Source organism: Cygnus olor, chromosome 3 (assembly GCF_009769625.2).
Source record: "Cygnus olor isolate bCygOlo1 chromosome 3, bCygOlo1.pri.v2, whole genome shotgun sequence".
In the NCBI taxonomy this organism is placed as follows: domain Eukaryota; kingdom Metazoa; phylum Chordata; class Aves; order Anseriformes; family Anatidae; genus Cygnus; species Cygnus olor.
Genome location: NC_049171.1, coordinates 90417424 through 90439591, shown reverse-complemented (window position 1 = coordinate 90439591; position 22168 = coordinate 90417424). Strand labels below are relative to the sequence as shown.

The 22168-nt window shown below is 40.9% G+C and overlaps 1 protein-coding gene across 11 annotated transcripts in view; it reads right to left on the bottom strand.

The window, feature by feature from the left end:
• DAAM2 (dishevelled associated activator of morphogenesis 2) overlaps window positions 1-22168 on the bottom strand; it is a 208752-nt gene that overhangs the window by 88568 nt on the left and 98016 nt on the right. For all 11 annotated transcript variants that reach the window (XM_040554425.1, XM_040554419.1, XM_040554427.1 and 8 more), the window contains one exon: window positions 11991-12080. In XM_040554425.1, coding sequence (XP_040410359.1) covers window positions 11991-12080 — 90 coding nt within the window. The remainder of the gene's footprint in view (window positions 1-11990; window positions 12081-22168) is intronic.

The following is a 22168-nucleotide window of genomic DNA, read 5'->3' as shown; positions in this document are numbered from 1 at the left end:
GCTTCATATTATTATTCATATTAGAAAATGCCTTACACTGCCAAACCAATTGTGGAACTCACTGCCACAAAATACAATAGAATATAAAAGCATAGAAGAGAAAAAGGGATCCAGTTTTTGAAGAATGAAGATTCCTTCTTATAAATCTTTTCATAATACTGAAAGAAGTTTCAATGCTGCTCAAGTTCACCAGTCTTTAAAAATTAAAATGGACTATCAATCATCTGTGCAAGATGGTTTGCCCTACCACAGGCTGAACATTTTCCAATAAAGTTAAATCCATGCTTTTTCTGAACTGCTTATACCATCCATCACCATTTTTGCTTCCCAAACACTCACAGACACAGCAGAGGTTCTATATTGTACACACATAATGTACCATTTCCAACCTCATCTAACACTCAAAACCACTTCAAAATAATTAGTTCTAATTAGTATCAGTCTAATAGAGATGAAGACCATGATTTTATTTCTTATATTCCAGAAAATATTCCAGATCTTTTGCATAGACACACACACAGAAACACAGTTTCTTACTGAAAACGGACTGGATTGCCCTACTTGTCAGGGCTGGTGCACTTTAATGAGCTGAAGATAAGGGCTATTTTTTTTTCTGAAACTGAGAGAGATCAGAAATCTCAACCACTGATTTAAATAAACTGTATAATTTAAGTATTTAAAACAAAATTAAGTTTTACAATAACTGTGCCTAGCACAAGACTTCTGTAGATTACTGGACGGAAACCCATCTTAAGGAACTTTAAATGATAGTGAGATTGCACAGTACATTTTAAGTTTTAAGAATGTCCTTATGTTTAATTCTCTTTCCTCTTCTGTTGTTTTTTTAATCATTCTCATCAACACAGACATGTAAAATTGCTGCCAGGGCTGACTGCATCAGCTCCCCCTTGTTATTTATACATCACTCAAGTGTGCTTGTCCTTGGGCAAACACATTTAACACTACTGTAGGATGTGGATCCCCCATTAACAGGCACTGATTTATGCATATAGTGCAGTGACCAAGAGTAGAGGTTCTGCCTATATTTACAGATCTACTGAAATTACAGCTGATGCCACACTGAATTATGCAACTCCTTACACCCTCAGGATAAAGCTTACTTGCCAAATTGAAGCCTACCAGTATTACACGTTGCTCCCTAGTGAAAGTTTCAGCTTTCTCATGGAAAACTGTTCTCCCATTGAACATATTTTCCTGACTATTTTGCTGCCTACAGTCATTCTTTCCTATTAATTGAAGTCCGTGTTCATGTTTAAAGCCTCTTATTGCTCTACTTTCCACCAGCCCCAATCAACTGATATTTTGCAGTTGGTAAGTGTATAGTTTAAATAATGAGCTGCCAAATGAAGCAATTCATGAGTTCTCTGCAAATTCAATGAAGGAGCTCTTAGGAGACAACCTTCCCTCACTCCATTTCATCTTCTTTTGGAGACAAAGGACAATGTCCACTGTGAAGCACCCTACTAGTTAGAAGTCAATTCAGGTTCATTTACACAGAGGGTCTTCAAGAGAAGGCAAAACACATCTCTCATGACACAGCCTGCTCTTCAGGCATGTGACCTGGGACTGAGATTGTCCTCCTGGATCACAGCTCTGTCCCTGCAAACCTGTGGTGAGCTTGAGGTCAGGGTCAAGATCCTGCGGTAATTCCTGCGGCAGCTGAAGCCAACAACCTGCCTCTATCCCAACAGCTTCCAAAAAGCAACATCAGTGGGACATACTCTACAGTTTCACTAACATTCAAGCTCTGCTTTGTCCCTACTACTCTTTTGACTCTGTGCTATGTAAAAATATTGTGAAATCATTTCCATTCTAGCATTGACCATCTCATTGTACAATCTTACAGCCTTCTCATAATTGAATTCCTACTGTGAACCCAGAAAGGGACTTTCTTACACCACAGCTGGCTTGCTGCTTTTAGCTTACCTTGCTCCCTTTTCAAGAGCACTGTTTCAACTACACCCTGCTGGTACTTATTTCATTTGGGCTGTGAGGAAAAACTCCCTTTTTAGTTCTCCTTCCTCACTTCCATTCCTCCTCCTCCTCCCACCATTCTTTTGCCAACAGTGAAAAGCCACAGACCAAGCCTAGCCTGCGTAACCGAACCTGCCACATGCCTGTGCTCAAAGTTTAGCTTTTTGTCCTGCTCTGTTTATCTCCAGCAAGCAACCACTCACAATCTTCTCTAAATAAAATGAAAAGTCACCTACCATTCATAGCAGTCACCCTGTTTGTTGCTTGATGAAGGCAATGAAAGGTCACTAGCCCTGCTCAAAGGCACAAGGAACAACCTAGGACACAACTACCTAGAGTCGGCACAGCTACCTAGGACAAATCTCTCTGGGAGCATACAGAATTAGTTAATGCCAACTCTAAAAGGTTTTTCTTCACTGTCTTAACAGCGTGGGCAATGTGGACAACATGTCCATTGTACTTCCAGTGGCACCACTTCTTGCTTTAGTTCACTTCTGCTTCTACAAAGAGGGATGACAAAGTTGGATGGTGAGAGTAGCCACATATTTTCTATTTGTTTCCCTCCTTTAAACTCAGTGAGTATTTGAAAAACCAGAAGAGTTAAGAGCTGTTGGACAGGTGAACAAATGGAATAAACAGAGACTGGGGGACCAATGGTTTTTAAATTGCTAATCAAATATTTGAGTTTATCATTTAGGTGCTGGGTCTCTCCCCTTTCCATAAACTTGGATAAAACTGTATTTTGTCTCCCAACCTTCATTTCTCTCACTTATTTTATCTGTAAAACCTTTGGGATCCCAGATGCCTTTCAACAGGTGACCGAATATCAGGGAAGATGATGTGATTTTCACCTTGATTCGGGTGCGTAGCTGAAACTGCCATATCTGACTAATGAAAACATGGTTGTCAGTGGATCCTGGCAACAACTCTTCATTGTGCCTGTTTATAAACTTGTCACTGAAACAATAGGAAATTCAGCATCTCTTCTTGTTCAGTATTCACTGGCTTTTGAAGGACTGGTGAGCGTTCAGTGAAATGCAGAATGCAGAGAAAAATGAGCCCTGGTCTGTGCCAAATCTGCTTCTCACATACCAGAGACACATACTCGTTATTTACATATTCTTTGCTCTTGCTTATCCACCTGAGACTAGTCAGGATGGTGAGAACTACATTGCACAGAGTATGTATTATTACTATTGCATACCATCAGCAGGATCAACTCAAACTTGGATTGTGGAGACCCAGAACTTTCAAAAGCGTACAGACAAGGACAGGACAAAATACAGGGGCAGCACCTAAATCACACAATCAGCATTTACATGTACTTCCCACACAGCAAAATCGGATTGCTCACCAGTATTTTTGTTTTTAAGTACAGCAAATTACACCATCTTAGAAGGATGACAGCTGGGTAAATGTTTTGGATGGTTGTTTTTTTTTTTTTTTTTCCATGATAGGGTCAAATCTGCTCCCACTGAGCTCGCCCAATTTCCCACAAAATGCAAGCCCAATGCAAAACACAACTTTAGGCACTATGATGACAATTTTCCAGCTATCACTGTATAAACTTGGAACTATTTTTGGCCAGATTTTTGAGTGCTAACTTCAATGGAAGAGCTAGTAGCACACCTGAAAAATGCGGAATCTGGAAGATGGGCACTCAAATTATTCTACATGCTTGGAGTATCTACAGCAAATACCACAGGAAATTTATGGAGTTTATGTCTTCAGCAGTCTGAACCAAAGACCTGCGAAGGCATTTTCTAAGCAACAACTAACTTTTATTGTTGGAGAGAGAGGCAGAGGGAGGAAGAAACTAAAAATATTCCATGCTGTTCCCATGGGGGGGTGGGGAAGAGAAGACTTTTTGATTATACGTAAATAAATATATAATTTCAAGGCCCTGACCCAAAATAACCTCTCATACTAGAATAAATAAATGAGTCTGTAACTGTTAGCACTGCAGCATGGAAAACATAAACCAAGTAAAAATCGTTTGGAAAAATCTCCTCTTATGTCTGCTACAATGTGGTTTTTCAGGTACCATGATTCTGTACTGTACTAATAGTATATCAGCTGAACTGTATAAGCATTTTTTCCTCAACACCAAATTCATTCTTTAAACTGCTACAAGAGTAAATCTGGGCTAAAACCAGTTTTTTTTTAAGAGAAGTGCCTCTATTCATTACATCTACTATATTGTTTCTCAAAGTAACCTCTTGGGAGTACTTACAAAAGGGAAAATAACAATGTGGAAAAAGAAATAAAAATATAATTAAAACAACCCACAAACAACGGCCAAATTTTCTTCTCAGGTATGCTGATCCACATGAGGAGCAATGGGGTCAACATCAACATACTGATGTGAGATGAGAAAAAAGCCCAAATTCATTGTGTGGAAGTATATGAAAATGAAATGGTGTCTTATAGGAATTTCAAGTTTTATTATTGCAGACGAAACACCTACTCTGCATAAAATGATGTAAAAGGAAATACATACTGTTCTAAGGTTTATTTTACATTCTTCTAACAATATTGCCTAAATCTGGGAGCTACTATTTCAGCCTACAATACACATTAGAAAGTGCCATCAATCAATCAGCTCCTTCAGACTGAAAAGATCTAAGTACAGTACTAATCAGAAAATATGTGTAATTGCTGCATTAGTGACACTCAGTGCATTTTGTTGGTTCCCATCTTGTTCGGTGGATGTCATACTTTCTGAATTTTCTGCTCTAAAGCCTACATGCATTCTTTTACAGAGTAGTTTCTGAAGCCTTGTGCACGTCTTCAATACCTATACTAAGGATACTGAAATCACCCGATGTCAGTATCAAGCTAACAAATCATCCCAAACATCTGAGCATGAAGTCATTCTGTTAACAGAAAAAGGAACAGATGCTGGTGGGAAAAAAAGCAAGTTAACTCCACAACTGCTGGCATTTTCCAGACATCCAGCTGAAAGAATGCTGCGGTTTGCAAAGGGCAACATCCTCCCACTGCGACTTACCAGCATTACGAGATTTCCACTGAGCCATAGGCTAACAGAAAGCAAGGCTATTTTCAGAGAATTCATTTGAGAAGTTCCACGTTTCAGACTGTTTCACCAGCAGTCTCCTGAGTTAAGAAAGTCAGACAGTCACTCACACCAAAAGCAACCATGGATCCCAGGCACTGGGAGGGGACCAAATAACTTCTGCTAAAGCCTGTTTCAAGGAGTTCATCTCATAGCAGTAACACGGGAAACAGTGGATTGCACAGAGCCTTACTGTTGCCCCTTTCTTTATAGGGCCATACTGCTGCTATCCTAGTTTGGCTTACGGTCAGTTCACAGAATTGCAGACCAAGTTAGGGTGGAAGGGGCCTCAGGCAGAAAGGACCTGCACAAAGTAGGGCTAATTGCAAAGTTAGATCAAGTTATTCAGGTCCTTGTCAAGGTTTGAATACTGAGTTCAATCACAACGTTGACTGAAGACCTGAATTCTTGCCATGAACTTCTAAAGCATCAGTAGGAACAGAAAAAGTTACCTGATGCACCAAAAACTTGAAATAAATTCTAATTGTCCAGCTCCAACATATAAAGCAGGTTTTGCCCTGCGTGCATCAGATATTCTCATCGTTTTGCCAGCAATGCACTTGCACTGAGCTCTCCAAGTCCCACACAGCTTCTTCAGCCTCCTGCTGTCTACCAGTTGCTCCTGGTTTTAGCCTACCATGTGTGCTGTGCGCGTGTTATTCTTTTTTCCTGTCTTCCCAGATGAAGAGAAGAGAGCAACACCCCTCTCCCCCCAAACATTTCATGCAAAGCTCGGAGAAAAACCCTCATGAAGTGACATCCAAGCCTTGTCAAACTGAGATTCCTTACAAAGGGCTTCTCAAATACTGTAGAAAATCCCTTTGTGTGTTCATGTCTTCTGCTCCCAGAAACAGTGTGTGGAATAACAACTCTAAAGAAGGGAACTTATAAGCGACATATTAAGTGTCCCTTACAGCTATAAATCCATAACAAAAACAGTTGAATATTCCAAATCAATAACAGACTCTAAAAGTATTTCAAAGAGGAAAAATACTGCAAGAAGATAGAATTGAAAACAATACAACTTCAAACCACCCACTTCATTTATTATAAGACAACCACGTGCTTGGCACTCTTCATACAGAAAGGATGAACCCCAAAGGGCTTTCATAGCTCAGATCAGACAATACAAAACCAAAAACCCACACTCAGACAACACAATGGTGTGATCTTCATCTGGTATATTATATCACTAAATGAGACCAGATGAAGATCCATTCTCTCTCTTCTTCAGGGAATATCTATCTTCCCCTGACCATCTCCATGCATTATAAAGAACATACATTTCTTCAGGTTCCCTTTCCTATAGTAAGAATTGCAGAACTCCTATCTAAACACAACAGATGTAATGCAACCTCCTGCCTTAGAGCCTCCACATGAAGCTTAAATGCACAGAAAATATCTCAGGGTTTTGGAAGAAAAGTCCTACCAGTTCATGTCTAGTTGAAAAATAACTGCCCCTCCATCTTTGCCAAGCTGATACTACACTTTACAGTGTAAAAACAAAGAGCAGAGCAACACTAGAACAAACATCAGGTACAGAAATTTGCATTCAGCTCAGAAAGCTTCCCCCCAAATCAAGGAGGACTCCAGCTTTTATACCTGTATGCCTCTTCCACTTCATCCCTGCTAGGCTAAGTTAATTTATACCAAAAGCTGCAAAAGCAGCTTAGATTCCTCCAACAAATTTTGTTATACACATATATATATACACATGTATGTATATATGTATATATATATATGTGTATGTATATGAATTGATATTATGTATATAAGTTGTTTTTCATATTTATAGTTTTAACAGGAGCATGCATCCTACGTAGAGGGTGAAATGCATTCTCTGGAAGCTGGAACTGTAGCTGGGTTTCAAGCAGGGTTCATAGCAGTAACACAGGCTGGTGTTGGACTGAGGATTCTGCTTAGAGCTCTGCAGGAGTCTGAAGGCAGGCCTGGGCATGGTGGTGGAGGACAGAAGTATCTTACACTATATCCAGCTGCAGAATATCAAGCTCTATTTTTTATAGTGTCATTTTGCTGACAACACAAGCCACAAGGGTAAAGCTCAGAGAAACTCTCAATGAAAATTAAGTGATATGTAGACATTATCTTCATTAATGTTAGACAGTCATCATGGGACCAAAGTGGGAGTTTGTGAAACAGAGCTACAAATGTTATAAAAAGCCTTCAGAAAAGTTGCTTAAAGTTAGACTAAGGCTAGGATTCCCAAGAGCATTTTGAAGCCAATGTAGGGCTAGATGCAGCCTCCAAGTTAGGAAAACGGAACTGAACATCAGGCGATGCAGCGTTATCTGCTGCTGTTTGGTGGAAGAAGCGTAAACATTTTTTAGAAGCACATCTGGGATACTGAACCTGGAATACAGCCTAAGTACTGATCTGAGACTCAGTCCAAAGGACTTAGGCTCTTTAGTGCTGGTGTAATGCACAGAAGTGCCTTCCGCTCCATTCTTCCTGCTCCTTGCAGCGAGCTCTCCCAAGTACAGACACTTCACCACAAAATCTCTTCCTCCAAGGATGCTAAACCTAGCTGTCTTCTAAGTTAATGTAAAATAATGAACAGTGCTTAATCAGAAAATACCTAAGAATGTCTCTTAAAAAATAAAAAAAATGGGTATGTGGTGTGCAGCCAAGGCACGTGTATATAATAGGGAAAAAAGGCATGAGGACAACATGGCCAGAACACTGCCACAAGGTTTCCCTAGATTTACTATTTTACTATTCTTTCTTTCAGATAGAGAGAATTGCATTTATATATAAACATAGTAATGACAAATTCTTTGAAATTATACAGCAATTTAGATCAAAGACTTTTAGAAATAAGTTCCTGACTCCTATTCTCATATTCAGTTTACTAGTTTTCCTATTCATCACATAGATGAAAAATGTAATTGACAAACATTAAAAAAAATAATTGCAGGTGATGGATTCATAAGGAATTTCTCTTTTCTGCATATTGGCTGGCACAGCATATATTTTAAATAATTTTCCATCAGAATTTTAAGCCTATTTTGCTATTGTAGAGAAGTCTTTCTCTGGATCTTCTGATAACAGAAAAAGTACAATCAATTTGAGGATTATACACATGTACACTTTTTCAGATGCCATAATTACTTCTTTCCAGAAAGTTGCAGTTTTGTGACTATTGTTTCACTACTTGACTTTGAATGATGTCACTCGAACAGGTACTGCACAATCAACTCAATACAGTTACTGTCCAGTACAACTAAAATCAAAAAAGTAAAAAATAATCCCAATGTATCTAGGAAAGTTCAACACACTCAGTTATTAGGACTGAGCTTTTAGTTGGCTTTGTTTGTTTGTTTGGAGGGAAGCTGTATGGTATAGTTAGTCCAGTTTGACTGTACTTTGGAAAGAGATTTGCTACCAAATTTTCCTCCAAGAAACATGGAAGTTAAAAGCAACAACAACAAAAAAAAAAGTTGTTTAACTCAGCAAAATATGTTTTCTTCCTACTGAAATCTGCTCATCTGAAGGTTTACAGATTAGCCTCTGGAGGCAGGCAAAGGTCATAAAAAGAAAACGACTTGACTTGTTATCCAACAGTAAAAAGTCTAAGAGCTTGTAGGATAGTACAGGAGGCAATAAGCTGTTGCCTGCACACTGAGGCCTCGTTCTTAGAAATGCAGGCTGCATCCAAAGCAACGTGTCAAAGTAGTTCAATATGTGAGTTTTGCATCCTTACTGGAATCCCAATATGAAGTGATTTACAGATGAAATAATTGATCTGGCAACTTTTTCTTACCATATCATTAGTTGATCAGTATTTAACTAGACTATGTACCTTAGTACCAGCTCCAGGTAAAACAGTACTAAATAACTGTATTTTTCTAAATGTTGGCATCAGAAATTTTACCTTTTTCAAATGCATCTGAAAACATGGTCTAGTACTTGATCTAATTCCTGCAAAACATACAACAGGAGATCTAGAAAAGATTTTAAAGGAAGTAATTACAGAAGTGAATTTTAACTTTTATATAAGCCTAAATTTCAGCTGTGGCAAGTCATGAAGATCATCCTAAACAAAACCAGAATAAAAGTACCTGAAGTGGGGGAGGATGCCATCATTTGCATTCTGTCTCCATATGGCTCTACTTATAACTGTACGGCATCAGGGGAAGATCATACTGCAGAGACAGAGGCAATCTGAACACGTAGGACTGGCGTTTTGGGTAGTGTCAGGGTGCCAAAAGGGGACTGATTAATGGTTGTTCTCATGCAAATGGACAACTGTATCTCTCACTATCCAGTCTATACAGATTAAAGGCAAGGTAGAGGAATGGCTGAGACTGAGAACACATTACCATTTTCCAGCAGAGCGATCTTTATTCCTTTATTATGGTTTTAGTACTGGAGGTTTCAGGTGCAAACCTAGAATGACCAGCAGTGCCCAAAGCAAGCATGGCTGTATGATGCAATGAGAGCACTCCATTGTAGATATCACCCACTACCACAAAACTCCCATTCAGAACTGAGTCTCCTTTGATTATGCAGGAACTTTGACTGGCAAGCTGTGCCCATAGCATATAAGTTTAAATGCACTGACACATCTGTCTTCATTTCTTTAGAAAGATCTGGTATCAGAAACAGGTGGAATGAACCTTTTGATACAATAATGACTTTCTGCTAGCACAGTGGGAACAAGTGCTGTGAAAAACTATAACTGAAGTCTAACTGCCAAGAAAAATGGACAGTGTGCCTACAATAAGGAGTGCTCTTCATTTCTGCAGGTAACATTTGTTTACTTCAAGCTGCTGACTAATCTTGCCACCATTGGAGCAGATTGGGAAGCTCTGACCTTCCATTATTTTTTGGACTAGAAAAGGTATCTGAGATTAATGAATGAACAGTTTCCTCAACTTGTACTTCTTGACCTTCTAGTTCATAGCATTTTCACCTGCCATGTTACAGAGCTTTTCCTCGTGGTGGATGCAGAGCCCTCACTTCCCAGAAAACAGAGAACTCAGCATCAGCAAGACAGAGCTCGTTGGGGGGTAGTCCTGGATGGCTGACAGAGCTCTGTCAAGTGAGAAATCAGGCCCTTTGTGGCTAAAATCAGATTATGAACACTTCAGGGAAGGCTGCAACATGCTTTTCTGTCACTGTAGAACAATAATGATAGGTGGATTAGGTAGTAGGCTAGAGAGAGAGGTGTCAGCACCGATCATCTGACTGACTGTGAAGGGAAGCAATGAATAACGTTGGACAGTTAAGGTTTCAAGTAATTGAAAGTATCTACAATGTAATGAATAGACATCTGGCAACAGTATAGTGTTTCAGTTAGCACATCATTTTGGATAGCTGGAGTTCAGCTAACTGAGGTTTCACTATAAATGCATTATAAAGATTTTCCAGTATGCAGCTCCTTTAACTCTGGAGGTCTTCAGGATTCTTATATCAAATCCACTACTTTAAGGGAAGAAAAAAAAAGTGTAATGTAGTGAATCCAACCAACATATTAAATGCATTAAAGCCTGTATCTTCCTGCCAAGGCTGACTGGTCCAGGAGATGGAATGTGTGTTTCTCTAAGATGACTACAAATAGATCCTCTCCCACCAGAGCTGAAAAAGCCAGCTGAGCCTGCCAGCAAAAATGTAAAGCAGACATTGATCACAGCAGCCTGCACCTTCCCTCCACGTGCAAGCTCTATGTACTAGCAGGAAGATGAATGAAGAACACCAAGCACAACTGAGCCTAGGCTGCTTTTATGCAGTTCTTGAATTATTTCTAGCTCAGAGGCACTGTAACTAATTTGACGCTATTAAGTTCCCTGTGTGATGCATCTCAAACAAAAATAAAATACATGCAAAGTGTCCATGTGATTGGTTTGACTGAGATTTTATTTAATTACATGGTAAGAAAGCTGATTTTATATGTGTATATTATTTGCTGAGGAAAGAAGCCAAGCCAGCAGTCTCGGATACCAAAGGCCTTCATTTACTCATAAAAAAACACATGAAAGTTAGCAAGCACAATGACCTCAGAAGGATCATCATCAGGGTTTCAATGTCCCACCTTTAGTATAGAAATCTAAACCTCCTCTTTCAGCTTCTGTTATGCAAGTGTATACATAAAGACTAGTGCTCTGATAGCAGGACTTGCATGTTTGGGAAATATAACTATTGAACTTACCACCTATTTTTCAAATATTTACTGTTAATGAATACATGCTACCAGGGCTATCTTTGCTTCCAATTACCTGTTTCCTTCCTACAGCAGCAAAAAATGTTCACCCCACCACTCCTGCAGAAATTCCTCTTTTACAAGTTTCACAGCAGTTCACTTGGCCATCATTCTTCTAGTGACAAAATACCCAGTGTGAGGTACTGGCCTCTGATGTTCTGGCCCTCTCACTGGTTTGTCAGAGGTTCCAAAACCTTGACTGGAGAAACCTCACACAGAAATTGACAAGAGGGAGTCCTTCTTTAATTTCCAATGCAATGCAGAGCCTTTCCTACTAGCTCTGAAAGATTTTAAAGCTAGGTTTTAAGATATCATTATTATGCACTTTACAGATATTTGAAGCCGTCCTGACATATCTCAGTAATAAATTTTCTATTCTAAGCAATCTACAAAAGTTTTTTAAAATGCCTTAAAGCATTTCCACTACAGCTTTTGTTCCAGCTCAAATAAGAAACGTGAAAGCTTCAACATGGGGCAACATATGATTTTAACTTATTAAAAACTCTTCAAAACTCACACATGCACACACTACTTGTGAGAAAATTGTACCATATTCATGCCAATAAAAATCCTTAAATCAATTATGTTCTTGAGAAAATAGTGGTAAACTTATAATTCACATCTAGATATGTATCAGTAATTATGTTCATGCACACAGAATTTATTGGAGAGCTAGTTCAGTCAGGACATTGGTAATACCTTCTTTTTGCTGCAGTAAATCTGCCATTTCTTCTCTGGAGGGAGTGCAAACATAGCCTCTCTGTTCTTGTCTGTAAGATCCAATTCATCCTGGAGATTGTGAAAAAAGAAAAAGAACATGGTCAACAGCTGCATTGATGATTTTAATGTATTGAGAGGAATCTGAATCAGGTACATTGACTAACCTTCAATCAAAAGGCAGAAGACTTTGTGACCCCCAAAGACCCCAAATACTATTGGCTTCATAATTTTTGCCTTGCTACTGCAAGCTCTCCCTGTCAGAGCGGAATGTATGAAGCGGGCAGCCTGAACAATTGCCATGTCAGACTTCCATTACTCGTGATTAGTAAGGGATGGGAAAGACCACATGAAAGGGATGAAGTTAAGAACTCAAAGTACTGGCTTACATAACACTGACACTCCTTAAAGTTCTTGGAGAAAGGCTAAAAATTCAATACAATTTTTTTTCTGGACTGCAATACCAGCTTGGTCTTCCAGTTAAAACTACCAATGGATTTACGGCACGTGCCACTTTCTTCTATTTCTGGGCAGAGATTGATAGATAAAAATAGTGGTTTGTTTCTTCCCAGGGCTGACAACGATCTAGAACAAGAACAGTGAAATCACCATATCTTTTAAACAAAGGTCACAAGACTGTGGTCTAGAGGCAGTAATGTCATCAGCAACCTACAGGCTGAAAAGGTTTCAGTACCCTTGTGCTTGTCCTCTGAACCACACGGTCCCCGGTAAAATACAAACAGCAGTTCAGAATCAGAGGACCTAACTCCACACAACTTCACATCAGGTTAAACAGATGAGCAAATTCAGTCTCTGCTAAGAGAAATTAATTCAGCAGAAGACACCCTGTTAGAGCCCAGCCAATCTCACATTAACAAAATGAGGAATAATTCTGTGCTCTGGAACTGACTCCCAGCTCTGTCAGGAGCTCCCTCTGGATATGCCACTGAATTCCCCAGCTTCGGTTCCTCTCCTGTAACAGGTAGATACCAATAGCCTCTCTTCCTATTCATGGCTCTATAAATCATCCCAGCAGAGACTGACACTCGCTCTCTGCTCACTCGGCACTGATCAGAACAGGACCCCAGTCCCAGCTGGCCATCTCAGGTGCTAAGTAGGGATGATCTTCAGAGCAAGCAGCCTGCATGAGCAGGGACAGACAAAGATGTCTAAGTGAGAGTTACAGCAATAAAAAGACAAGCTTCCAGTAATGTTTCAATGGATCAGTTTTGGCAGGGATTCCTTCTTCCTATCAATTTGAAAGTATTTGGAGAAGGAAGCGTCGGGGGCCCACTATCTAGATGACATCGCAGCACTGAGAACGCCACACATGCAGATTCTGGCACCCACACTAACCTAACCCAAGCACAGACAATACCTCTTTAACTCAGCCCAACAATGGCTCATTTGGAAAGCTTTCAGGGCTAGGAAACTTGTGAAAACAGTGAGCTAAATTGCACACTGAGCCTGGTAGCGGCTGCTGACAGATTTAAAAGCCCATAGAGATTTCAGCTGCAAAAAGGTACAAAAGAAATGCAAACAGTAACAAGGCAAGGTCAGTGCCAGCAGCCCAAGGTAGAAGAAGCTGGGGTGTTTTGTTTTGTTTTAACACAAGAAGAAGTTTAAAGGAAAAGATGAGAAAAAAAAAAAAAACTTGAGCTGTGCAAAAAAAAGTACAAACCATGTGGAAATGTTTAGGGTGAGTTTCCAAACAAGAGGGCAGCCAAGAGAGGCAAGAAGTTTTATCCTTGCTACACACAATTAGAAAGCTCAGGCCAGGATCACATTCTTGGGGAGAGAGGGAGAGTGAAACGACATGTAAGGTCTTAAGACAAGCGAAGGAATGCTGTTGGAGGTCAAGCATGTGGGAGGGAAAGGAGGGGCAGACAAGGAATCAGAAATGCCAGGTTTGGAAGAACCACCAAAGGGGCCAGAATACACATCTGAAAAGGGCTGGCTGGTCTCAGCTAAGTTCTTAGAAAAATTACAATTGTTTTATTGAACAGCTTAATGATCTTAGCCTTTTTTTTTAGTATAATAATAATAATAATAAAAAAGCTGAATTCCACTGCAGCAGCAAGCTGAGAGGTTAACTGATTCTGCTTGGTTCTCACAGCAGCTTTGCCCACCAGACCAGCCTGCTGGCCTGTTCTCAAAAATGATGATCTCAAGCAATCCAGCACAAGATAATCATTTCATCAAAAGAACGCTCCTATTGACTGAACGCACCCGGAGGGCAGGATGCTGCCACTTAGCGACTTCTGGACATTCCCACGGACGCTGGCAGTATCAGGCACATAAAGAACACTCTGCCTTCAGTGGGGCAGTGAGAATATGCGACTTCTAGTCAAGCAATTTTACATCGTGAGAGCATTCTTTTCAGGATATAAGTTTAGAAAGGCTGCTTGAAGGGATGCAAGATCCAGTGAGAACAAAGGGCGTCTGCACCCTCCTTTATCATGACTCAGGAGGGTAGACGAAGCTAGAAGAGTGCGAGAAGTCATCACATTAGCTCAGGGAGCACAGTAACAACACAGAAAGCTGCTCTAGGTTCCAGGCATAACATGCCCTGCTCTACCTACACCCTTAATCAAATCCCAACCTATGAAGAACCACAAAACCTTGCAAAATACAAAAGATATGAACCCTCCTTCAGGAACCCTCAGAATTCTCTTGCCTCTCCTATCCGCAGCCCCTTTCTGCAGCAGGAAGAACAGAAGACCTCCATGACTGCACTGGCAACTACGACCTAGCTGAGAAAGAAGATCCTTCATCAGATGGAGCATTTTCCTATTTGGACATGGGATCCAAACAGATAGCGTGTAAAGAAACTTGCTGCTTTCAAGGGAAGCAGGAGTAGCTACAGAAAGAGCTGAATATATTTCTGAAAGGTAATGTGCTTCATGAATTTGCTTCTGACATGACTACAGACAAACCTGTCAAAATGTAGAATTTCAAGGCCGAAGACTTAGCTCAGTGACAGCAAGCAGTGATTGAAGAAGAAAGGAACTGCAAAGATTGGCAGGAGAGTGGAGAACTACAGACTCTGAATGGAGTCATCACGCCTGGGACTGGAGCCAGGTTAAGGAAGCCGATGTGACCTAACGTCCAGGAAACAAGCGTGAAGGGCTAGAAAATAGGGTTTGTCAGAACAAAGGGGTAAAAACGCCCTCCTCTACTGCCTGTGCCCATTTCCCAGTAGAGACGTAGCAGCTCTTCTGCCATGCCTTGGATGGAGGGCTCGGTTCCAGCAATCCATGCCAGCATGACCCTGCACAATGGATCTCAGCCTCCTGGCTCTTAAAATACTTGATGTTGCATGTGTTCTCATGAAATACAGATTAAAAAGACATTTGCCAGGCTGTTCTGAGGGAGATGTAAAGTACCTCCAGTTAATACTCCTTGCATTTCTCTCCTTTATCAATTTCCCATTTTATTTTATTTTATTTACTGAGAGAGGGATACATTCAGTTAATTTCACTTTCATGCGGGCATTTTTTACTGAGAGATTAAATTTCAATGATAAAACATTTAATATGTACTGGAGCTGGATTTAAGGTTCGAGTATTTCCAGCCCAGTTCTTGGGCCAAAAGGGAAGATGGCCTCCATTCAAAATGGCTACAAACCAAGGAAATAAGAGACAGAGGAAGAAAGGGAGTGAGAAGGAGGAATGGGCAGGAAACATAAAAGAGTATTTTGTGGGATTTAAAACCACATTATGTCCCTTGTTTTTGGGAACATTTATCAAAGTGAGAAAGCTGGATCTGATGCTTGGTAGCCATCAGCTTGATAATGATATCGCTCGAAGTCCCAAAAGAGCTAAACAGAAAGGCATTTCTCACCTAGACTGGGCAGAACTTTTCTTAGTGATGTGAAATGAAATAATGTAGAGGAAAAAGGAATATTCTGGGAACGCAGAACAGTGGTTCTTCTGGAAAACCTTTAATGCCTACCAAGACCTCTGTACCAAGACATACATTGCCTCTCTGCCATTCAGTCATTTATGGGAGGTTGGGACAGAGTTAAGTGTAAATAAACTTTCAGAAGGGCTTGTTTGTTTGTTTTTACATTATGTAAACAGAAATACACTTGGAATTCCCTTTCCAGAAGAAATATAGAAATTCCTAGCACTCATCTGGTTTGGAGTGAAAACTTTTTTCAAACCATTAGAAATGCCTGTGAAATTGAAACATAGTTCTAATTTACTATAAACTCAAAATCTGCACTAAAACTTACTAAAAATCATAAAAGTGCAATGAATTATGCACAGCATTTCCAGCACAACGCGGCACAGAATTCTGACATAATATGTTTTGTTCACTACAGGCGATAATTTCACTAGCATGGATGTAACACACATTTTGCCAGGAGTGAAATGAGATTTTGTATATTTTTTGATGTTTAGCTGGATACCTGTCTTGTTTCATTAAGTTCTTATGATTTCAGCTATGGATAGTTGAGTTATACTTTTAATTTCTGTCTGTAGGTCACAGTCTCTCTTACGATGTTCTTGAAAGCACAACCTTTCCATCATTGCTTTCTCTAAGCATCCATCTCAGCCCTGTGTTTCACATTTAATGGCTTTTATGACTGGACGCAGTTAACAACATTTAAAAGCACATTCTCATTTTTTAACGTTTACTTCTGCCTACAAATTCATACAATTATTAAAGAATTATTACAGAATAGTTACAGAACTATTAAAGAATGTAAACCTTCTGCTGTCCCCAAGGGGAATAGCTTTTGCGTGAAATCAAACATTACTTTACAACACAGAATGCAACCAGGAGATGTAATACATTGACAAATAGAATCATCACTTCTGTTTTTCACAGAGCTGCCTATTTTCACTGTCTGATTACAGTTCTACTGCACTGTTTAGTTCTTCAGCAGCAGATGGGTACTCCAGCAAAAGGACAGCCAGGTCCCAGCACTAACAAGCACCATGGGAACCAAACTCTCAGATGGCACAAACTGGCAATGCTCCACATAAAGTTAAACTTTACTCACCATTGTTAAACTCAAAATGGAAACTCATGTTCACCCAGAACAAACCAGACCAGCAGTTATGACCTGTGACCAGCACCATGAGCTTCAGAGGGCTGTGCAAAAGCCCTGCAAGTTCAAAGCTACAGAATGAACTATGTAGACAGTCAAAAACTTCCTGACTCCCTGCCTTGAAAGTTGGGCTGATTCTGCAATGCAGGTGAGTTAAGGTCACTTTCAAGATGGGGACAGCATTGGTATCTACAAATATTTTTTCTCTTGCTCAGTCATGCCAGCATTATCCTTAATGGTTCTTTGTAAGCCATCAAACAGGGAACAAAACTGAACAAGTAGAAATGATATTAAGGTGCCTTTAGAAACAGACTCTAGAAAACCTGCACGATCTGAAAATTTTCTGTTTCAATATCTTGCTTGCATACCTACCTCAAAAATGCAGGTTCCAAGATTTTCATGTTATGACCTTGCACTGCATGACTTCTAGTTAAATGCATCACGTGTATTCTGCTTCCTCCTCACATCCCTATTCTCTATTTTTTTTCCTTCTCTTGCACACACATACCTTTAACTTTTTGTCCCCCTCTCTAATCTTTTTCTCATTCCCCTTTACCCTTTTTTCCTGTCACACACGAATGCACTCTCCCTTACCCACCTCATCAATCATTCTCGCAGTCTCTTAACAGCATCAAACCCACCCAAGTTACAAAGTGAAGCATAATACACTGCTGCCAGTGTAATAAATTCCCTGTACCATATAATACCTGTTGCCTCAGGTTCTACAAGGTCATTTATACACGTCTGTCACCGTGGCCCAAAGGAAAGGCCGTATTCCAGTTCTACTGATGCTCCCAAGTAGCACAGTAGAGCTGATGGCCTTATGCACTGGATGAATTTATTTAAATCCTGTATGAAGTTAACAGCGATTGTGACACATCATGGGATCCCATTCAACATGTGCTGCCAGGCCCCAGAGAAGGTTCGTGTTCTCTGTGTAGTCGCTGTGAGGGAATAGCTGCTGGTGGGTTAATCGATGCTGAGTACAGCTCAGGCTGATATGCGATAAATGGCTCTGACATCTCTGGGACAATAGAGAAAGGCGAAGCAGAGGGAAGAGATCAGGGAGGGGGCTGTCAGCGGTGTGCTTCAAGCCTTTGCAGTAGATGATCCAATCCAGCGTAATAAACCTTCCCTATTTAGTCACTGCAATCACCTCCAGGGGACAGTAGAGGATTGTTCCCCTACAGTTTTCCTTCCGTGGCTTTGTTCAATCCAGCTCACCAGGCTGACAGATGAGAGGCAGCCCACTGGAAGACTCCTCATTTGTGATACCGAGGAGGCCGATGAGGCTTTCTGAGAGTCTGCCCGGCCAAGCCGTCAGTAAATGAGGTTCATTTGACTAAACAAACTGATGCAAATACCAGTGCAAAAGAAGTAGCACTCAGCAAAGCCCCCTGCATATATTCAAGCAGTGTGATTGAGGCAGAAGGAAAGAAAGGGAAACAGAGCCCTCTTCTCTAGACAAGTGGTTCCCAGCCCTAGGGTCTCAGAGCAGGGCCTGGCACAATTCGTGGCTGGTTGCCACGAATTTTAACCAACCAGCAGGTCACTTAAAGTTCCCACTTGGACACCTGATCTATCTCCCAAGTCTTCTGGTAATCCATGAAGAAAAAAAGCAAGAGAATCCCCCCCAAAAAACCCTTCTCCCCACCAAGCTCTTGCACCTCATCCCAGCCTCTGCAGTTAAAAGCCATCTCTGTGAAGTACAAGGAAATAACGCACCATGTAAGGGTGGAGAGCAACATTTTGATCAGTTTCCCAATTAATAAGAATTAAGTGGATCACTGATACACACCACTGGGTTTCTATGTCTCTGCATTCACCCACTGCATGCATGTGCAGATGCATATGCCACTTGCACCTTAAGTACACTAGAACTATATATATAACACATATATCACCCACTCATACCTACAATGCTTTATTGTTACATTTGTGCATGATGAAAACACCTTGCCCACAGGAGTTTCTCCCACAGCCTGCTGGCATAAGAAGTGACGTTTCTGTTTCAGCTACTGCCATTGATCTGATTGTAATGCAGATATACAAAAGGCTTTGATTCCCACTATACTCTTTTTCCTTCTTGCTTTTTCAAAGAGATGCAGCTTTAAAGCACCCTCAGTATTGGGGGCCCAAATCTCTTGATTCTCAGTTATAACATTTCATTACAAAGCAGAAAGCACCTGATGTTAGTGTACTGGGAGATACGTTTCTCCTTTAAGCTGCCAACACAGAAGTTATTCATTCTTATGACTCAGCTTCAGCATAAGAATTTCATCTATCAAGGGCACTGCTTTTTGGCAGAGAAATGTATCTAACAAAAAGTCAATTAATTCCCCAGGACCCCACCCTGCAAACACAGCCACCACCACCCTCCACTGTACTGCTCCCATTTTTCCTCTTTAATCATGGGTTGTTTTGTTTGCTTCCCAGAGAAGAGCTAAATCCTGTCTCGCTCCTACTCCTCTCTGTGACTTGACAGCATACCAGGACATACAAGCAGCAAGGCTGCTTGAGGCAGTCACCTCTCACAGGCCACTAGAAACAGCTGTCTGCTGCTCATTTCTCTGCCCTTTGCAGGCAAACCACGTGGATAAGACAACCATCTGCTGGGGCAAATAGAAAGAGAAAGAATGAGGAAAACCAGTACCTACTTATGCAACAGCACACACAGATGTTTGCAGAGAGATCATGCTTTAGATACACGTTCTCACATATGCAGGGATATAATATGGGTATGACAAGAGGGAAGCTCCATGGATACTCCTCTTGGGTGGGCATGTGAGGACAACAATGTAAAAAGTTGACTGTCATCACTGCTATTTCTGTTAAGATGGGCTGCGTGTCCATGTCAGTGAATTGGAACGAGCCCAATGATAGAGATGGGGATGGAAACTGAATAGTCAGGCTCACGTCTAATCTAAATCCCTGCTGCTGCAATTTAAGCCTATTACTTCCGGCCCTATCAACCACAGACATGGTGAGCAGATTTTTTCCTTCCTCTTGATAACAGTTTTCAAGCCTATTAAAGGCTGTTGTAATGTCCCTCCTCAGTCTTCTTTCTTGAGGCTAAACAAGGCCAGCTCTTTCAGTCTTTCTTAGAGGTCACATCCTCTGGACCTCTCATTCCTCCTCTAATTGACTTCTGGGCTATCCCCGGTCAAAGTACTTCTTTTTTGAAGTGCACTGTTCAAAAGCGGGGACAGTGTTCGAGCTGAGACCTTATCAATACTGAGTGCAAAGATTACTTCATGCATCTTCCATGTCACATTCCTGGTTATATATTCCATGAAGATGATTTTTTTTTTATTACTGTTTATTTTAATAAACAAAGAAACAGTGTGACTCATGCTCACTCGTGATCCACTATAATCCTTACTTTCTTTTCTGTAGATACGTACCTACCTGGCTGCTTCCCATTCTGCATTATCAGACTTGCTCCGAAAAGAAGCCCATTTTATCTGCCCACCCTTTTTCATGCAATTTCTCCTTGTTTTAAGCTTGCCTTTTAACATGCATGGTGTTTGCAGCTTAGTGAAACCTGCACAGTTGATAGGTGTACCCTGTGTCCCACTATTCAGTCAACTGAACGAACACACTGAACAGACCTGAAGCCATTCATTCTGCTTGATACATCTTTTCACCATGACAAGTTGCAAGTCCTCTGAGGCAAGCAGCACATTTACCTCCATGTTCTGGTTACGCACAGTATATCAGACACCTCTCAAACAGAGCTCCCAGTATCATCGTATATAACACTAAATAACAATAAATCTGCTGTTTCAGCACAGCGCCTGTTCCCCACCCCTTGTTTCCCTTCCTTCTCCTGTCCTTATTTCCCACTCCCTTTCCCCTCCCTGGGCCAGGGTCTGTTTTTCATGCCAAGGTCCTTTAGATGAGACCCCATACGGGAAGGTAGGTGTGGGAAAGGTTATTAGGAAATGGCCGACTAAACTGCTACCTTTCCGGCTTCCCCACCCTCTCCCTCCCTACAAAGTCTCTTCTGTTCTGTTTTAATACTAATGAGTTCAGAGGAGGTTCCTATGCTGGAGCAATTCACAGCTAGCACTGTGCCAAAGCACACAGGCACACACCTCTCTGATCGCTTCCTGCCCAAACACAGTCCTCCTGGCTCGACCCACAGAACGTGGGCGGGGAATTGCTGCTGCAGCCCCGTGCCAAGGGCAGCCTGAATTTCCAGGGGCAGCGGTGCCACCTACTCCTCTCCTCCCAGCTTTATCCTCTTGTGCGCATCCTATTTGCCATATGTCCCCATGGAGGAAAACGGGTAAGTCAGAGCTTGGCTGACCTTTAAATCTCCAATAAAATATTACGTAAAAGGGCAGGAGGAACTGAGAGGTTGGTTAAGAAATTCATGAGCAAAATTAACATCTTATCAAGCTTTGTTTGTGGTGCTCAAACACACATGCTCGAAATCAGCTCTTAAATGCAGGGGTAGAACCAAAGGAACTCCGATAAATCAACATCATTTCTGGCATTGGTTCAGGTTTAGACAGATAGAATTGAAACTAGAAGCTGGCTTTCTTGCTCTCACAATAATTACCCCAGATTTAGTTGTGCAAACCAGAGATCAGAATGTGTCCCTAACTCTGCTGAAGTGAGTGAAGTTATCCTGGATTTACGCCAGTGCAAAATATCAATCTCTATCCCAATTTACCTGCTTTAAATTGTAACGGAGACTAAATGTCTTGGCTAGACAACCTTTAATATAGGCTCACTCAACTACCTACAAGCCAGGCTTCAGGAATAGAATAGACTTAGCAGTCTATCAGTCCCCTTTTAGCTAATAGTTAACTTCTACTTCAATAAATGGAGATGAGCTGTATTTACTATTAATCTATCCAGATCAGCTACAAGAATACCCACTTATGAGGCTTCTCTCATCTCCTCTGGGGTGAGGTGGAGGACAATTCCACAATACCCTTGCTTGCAAACTGAATGTTTCCACAGTCAAACACTGAGCTGAAGGCATGACAGTATATTGGGTTATTCACTCACACCCTGTCCTGTCTCATTGCTCAAGTACTCTGATAATCAGAACAGCAACTACTGCACTGACATCACTGGGCTTCAGAAA